The sequence below is a fragment of the Plectropomus leopardus genome, unplaced genomic scaffold (assembly GCF_008729295.1).
Source record: "Plectropomus leopardus isolate mb unplaced genomic scaffold, YSFRI_Pleo_2.0 unplaced_scaffold871, whole genome shotgun sequence".
NCBI lineage: Eukaryota > Metazoa > Chordata > Actinopteri > Perciformes > Serranidae > Plectropomus > Plectropomus leopardus.
In genome coordinates this window covers 388-5,474 of record NW_024696016.1, presented here as the reverse complement: position 1 = coordinate 5,474, position 5,087 = coordinate 388, and the positions used below count along the sequence as shown (strand labels likewise).

General features: G+C 43.6%; 1 protein-coding gene across 1 annotated transcript; it reads left to right on the top strand.

The window, feature by feature from the left end:
- The first annotated feature begins 54 nt into the window (after window positions 1-54).
- Window positions 55-4,865, top strand: LOC121940446 (transforming growth factor-beta-induced protein ig-h3-like). Its single transcript, XM_042483223.1, has 5 exons — window positions 55-64; window positions 925-1,062; window positions 1,151-1,296; window positions 4,074-4,210; window positions 4,685-4,865. The coding sequence occupies exons 2-5, from the start codon at window positions 1,032-1,034 to the stop codon at window positions 4,848-4,850; spliced, it is 480 nt and encodes a 159-aa protein (XP_042339157.1). The 5' UTR covers window positions 55-64; window positions 925-1,031; the 3' UTR covers window positions 4,851-4,865.
- Window positions 4,866-5,087: the final 222 nt, after the last annotated feature.

Genomic DNA, 5,087 nt, shown 5'->3' with positions numbered 1-5,087 from the left:
ACCAACAATACTACTACTACTACTGCATCGACAGTACTGCCATCAAAACTCACTCCCGACTCAGGTACTGATACTACCAACACCACTACTACTACTACTAAAAAAATGGAAGAAACACGATAATCCGTGACGCAGACACCTGCCTCCAGTCTGGGGCCGTTACAGCCCGTCGAGTCAAAACATTGAGGCCACATTTAGACGAGAACGGTCCGATTAACAACTGAAAAGTCTTTTCTTTGTCTTTTTTAAAAAAAATCTGCTTTCATATGATGACACTGTGAGAACAATCCTCGTGTACACGGATCAGGAAAAAACAACCAAAAACGCTGTAGTAAGCATTGTAATGACACACCGCAGAAGAAGACCACGTGCCTTCGTGTAGCCGTGTAGAAGTGTAGCCGTGACCATTACGTTACCATTCTCACAGGATCCACACATCACGACACACATGGCGAAAAAAGGGGTGGCATTTTCAAAAGGTTTCACTCTGGAACCCGATTTCAAAAGCTTGTGTTTTCAGGCCATCAAAACGCCACTGTCGTGAACGAAAGGCAACAAAAGTTTAAAGTTTCACTCAAGAACGGTTGCCGTGTAAACAGTAAGGATGGGGATGGTTAGTTTTTATTGTTACTGATCCCATTATTGAGACTCCTTAACGATCTGAGACCTTATAGATACCACTATCGATACTTTGTTATTTGTTGGAAAGACGAGGCGACAATACATTTTTAACTGAACTGGTTTTACTTTCAGTCATATTTTTAGTGATTGTAAAAAAAATGGTTTTATTTTAAATTAAAATATTTACTTTAAAATATTGGCATCAGTAGTTTGAATTATTTATTATAAGATGATCAGAGCTCATAATAACGACCCATGTTGTTTTCATACAGAGCTCTTCCTTTAATTTTTTGTCTTTTCCAGCCAAGGTCCTGCTGGAGCTGGCTGAAGGTTCGACTGTTTCCACGGCGACCAAGCTGTTTGTGGACGCAGGTCTTTCCCCCCACCTGACAGGCTCGGAGACTCTGACCATGCTGGCTCCTCTGGATGACGCCTTCAGAGGTAACACATCCTAAGATTCAAGTGTTTACTGTTGTTTATTCAGGGATTTGTTTACCTCAGGACTGATAAAACTCATCTGTTTAAACAGGAAGTGACACGACGATGACACCCGACCTGCGGAGGCTGATGACCAATCACCTTCTGAAGGAGCAGCTGTCCTCCAAGGCTCTGTACCACGGCCAGGAGCTGGAGACGCTGGGAGGACTCAAACTGCGAGTGTTCGTCTATAGAAATGTATGAACTTCCTCCAGAGGAAATAGTTCCTACACCACACTTCTCACAGCAAGGTCCCTGGATTGTCTGGAGTTGTACAACATCAACTGCACAGGTTGTACAGTTGCTCAGCTAGTTTCTGATTGTGCAGTTGATGTTGCTCAACTGATACAGGTTATATTGCTCCAGGCTATTTCAGGTTTCACAGTTAACATTGCTTAACTAGTTTCCAGTTGTACATTTGATGTTGCTCAACTGATTTCAGGTTTTAACAGTTGACATTGGTCCTCTGGTTTCTGGTTGTACAGTTGGTGTTGCTTCACTAGTTTCTGGTTGTACAGTTGGTGTTGCTTCACTAGTTTCTGGTTGTACAGTTAGTGTTGCTTCACTAGTTTCTGGTTGTACAGTTGGTGTTGCTCCACTGGTATCAAGTTGCATAGTGGATGTTGTTCCGCTGATGCAGGGTATGTTGCTCTGCTGGTTGTACAGCTGCTGTTGGTGAGCTGGTTTTAGTTTGCACAGTTGACGTTCCTCCACTGATTTGTGGTTGTATAAGTGACATTGCTCAACTGGTTTGCACATGTATAGTTGATGTAGCTTTTCTAGTTTCTGGTTGTACAGTTGTCCCTATGCACAGTGACATAGTTGGTGGTTGTAGTTTGGTTGACAGACAATAGTTGCTACATGAAACTGCTGACAGTTCGGTGTATGGTTGTGAGTAAACTAGTGAGTTTCTGTTATTGAGTTTTTAAAATTATTTTTTGGATCACCATCTGGTTCCATTATTTCGGAGAGAAGGCAACATCTGTACGGCCGATGAAGCTCACACTTAAACAATCTGCAGAGATGAATAGATCTACAGGTAAGGGGAAAATCTTGTATTTCTAATTTCAGGGCGAATTGTCCCTTTAAAATCATCAGCTGATTCACAGATCAGATATTTAATCTGTCTGTGGCGTCTGTTGCTGGGTGGATTGGACAGATCGTTTGTGTTCATTGGCCGTAAATATTGTCTGTTGGTCTGCGGTGATGATTTCATGAGGTCACCGAGTTTCTGGCGACGTTTCATTAATAACTTTAACAAACAGTTCCTCTGTTTGTCAGTGAGATCAGCGAGTGACTCAGCTCCCCGAGGTTTTCAGGTTTTCAGTTAACGACGCGTCTGAGGGAAAACATCAAACTTTATTTTAATTTCAGAATCATTTCTCAGATTCAGGACATCGGCAGGAAATGTGTTGAGCTTGTGTCCCACGCTGCGGCTCGTTACTGCGGCAACATGTGGCCATGATGTCATCCGGAGGATCTGTGGCCTAAATGTGAGTAAGAGCCTCCTGCAGAGAGACGACCACGATACAGAAACACTCTGCACACAGGGGCCACAGGGGCCACCGGGACCACAGGGGCCACAGGGGCCACCGGGGCCACCAGGACGCTACAGGGTTGCTCTACTGGTTTCTGGTGGCACAGTTGACTTTGCTCTTCTGGTTTCCAGTTGCACAGTCGACGTTGCTGCGCTGGTTTTTATTTGAACAGCTCACATTATTCTGCTGAATTTTTGGTTGTACAGCTCACATTGCTCCACTCGTCTCCAGTGTTTGTTGATTAGTGTGTATTGATTAATGTATGGTGATCAGTGTATATTGATTAGTATGGTTTGATCAGTGTGTGGTGATCAGTATTGATTAGTGTGTATTTATTAGTGTGTGGTGATCAGTATGTGTTGATCACTATTAGTCAGTGTGTATTGATCGGTGTGTGTTGATGGGTGTCTCTGGTGGTCTCCACAGTGGCTCCACATGTTCCAGGTTCTGGATCATGTGGGTGGCTCACATTTCTGCTCAGTAATGAACTCTGCAGACCACAAGAAGTTTCCTGCTTCCCACAACTGTTAAATCGTTCCAGACACCGTGTGTGTGTGTGTGTGTGTGTGTGTGTGTGTGTGTGTGTTTCAGAGAGACGAGCTTTGAGACAGCGGCGGCTGACCTGATGTTGAGTCCTCAGACTGTGAGATCAGCAGAGTTTGAAGACACTGACCTAACAACCTTTTCTGTCCGGAGTCAAGAAAAGTTTAGGAGAGAGACGGATATGTTTTATGGGATGTTTGTGATTTTACATGCACAGCAGATACAGCAGAAATATTGCTTTAACTGGGGGCCACTTTTGCAAAATGGCAAGAAGCCCGGGGCCAGTCACAGTATTTCTCACATTTTAGGACAGTTCTTTGAAAGTTTCTTGGATTTTAAGACATCACCCAGACTTTTGGACATTTCTAAGAGTTTAGGATGCCTATAAGATTTTATGATTTTTTTACGGTTTTTGGACATTTCTCGGATTTTAGGACATTTCTAGCATTTTAAGAATTTTATAGGGACAAGGATTTTAGAACATTAAAAGATTTAAGGACATTTTCTTTTTTAATTTTAGGATGTTTCTGGGATTTTCTGTAGGTTTTCATCACATTTTTAGAATTTTAGGACATCAGTGTCTCAGCTGTGTCCTCTGTCGGGGGTGTGGGGGATCCTCCACTGGCTCTTTTTTTTATCAACAAGCTCTATTTTGATGCTGTTTTATGTTTCCCATTATGTATTCCCATTGTCAGTCACTTTATTTTTATTGCCAATTCGAAATTCGCTGGGGGAGGGGGGCACCTTAACCCTTGTTTGGGGCCATATTTGGGTATTACTGCTGTAGACACATTGTTTTGTAATTCAGGAACAGAATTCCCTCCGTCCACCTTCGAGAAATGACTCTCATATCTTCTAAAAACAAAGACGTGTGTCCACCTGTCTCCTCTCCAGAACCTGTGCATTGAGAACACCTGCATCGCCGCTCACGACAAGACGGGACGCTTCGCCACCATGTTCACTGTAGACAAAGTCCTCACTCCACCCATGGGGACCATCATGGATGTCCTGAAGGCAGACGACCGCTTCAGGTGAGTCTGTGCTCAGAGAATCGTAATGAAAGCAGAGAGCAGCATTAAAACAAAATACTCAGTATGACTTAAACATCACAATTCATCCAACAGATGTGAGTCAGTAACAGGGTCCCTTTATCCATACTTTTAGGACTTGTCCAAATGATTGGACACCAATATTTAATTCATTGTCTTTGATATTCCCACAGTCAAATTTACCCCTTCCCCACTTATTGAACTGTTTGGAGTCTTACCCTCCAAAAATAACACTCCTCCAGAGACAACATTCACATGCTCTTACTTTTACCTCATTACCTGTGAGCTGCATCATACTTGTGGCAGCAGGACGCGTCCCCCACCATCGGCCAGTGGACCGGACAACTTATCTGTTTTTTACACTTGGAGAAAATAAAGTGTACGCTGAGTGGCTCTACGGGTAAATTTTATCGGACTAACAGACGAATAGACTAAACTCAGCTGAATGTGTTTCAGTCTGCTGGTCGGAGCCATCCAGACCGCAGGGATAACGGAGCTGCTGAACCAGCAGAGGGCGCTCACCTTCTTTGCTCCCACCAACGACGCCTTCAACGCTCTGCCGCAGCAGGAACTCAGCAAACTCATGCGTGAGTTTAACAATACAAAACATTTCAATATTTAAAATATGTTAGAAATACACTTTATCACCGTTTGGTTTAATTCATCACACTGCGATGGCTTCATTTTTCAGCGCCAGAGACCGCGCTTGGTGTCGTCATGTTTACTGTTCGTATCATACAAATTCTAAAGTTTTACACGGTCTGCGCTCTCCGTGCGCCCTCTGGTGGAGTCCTCCAGAAACGCTCGCAGTGCAGATCAACATGCAGACGTCACGCTAACAACAAAACTCACGCTTTGG

Bases quoted from the DNA above. Each gene is read 5' to 3' on its own strand.
- LOC121940446 (XM_042483223.1), top strand. From the start codon at position 1,032: ATGCTGGCTCCTCTGGATGACGCCTTCAGAG. The intron at 1,063-1,150 runs GTAACACATCCT...CTGTTTAAACAG, and splicing joins TCTGGATGACGCCTTCAGAG to GAAGTGACACGACGATGACA. The intron at 4,211-4,684 runs GTGAGTCTGTGC...AATGTGTTTCAG, and splicing joins AAGGCAGACGACCGCTTCAG to TCTGCTGGTCGGAGCCATCC.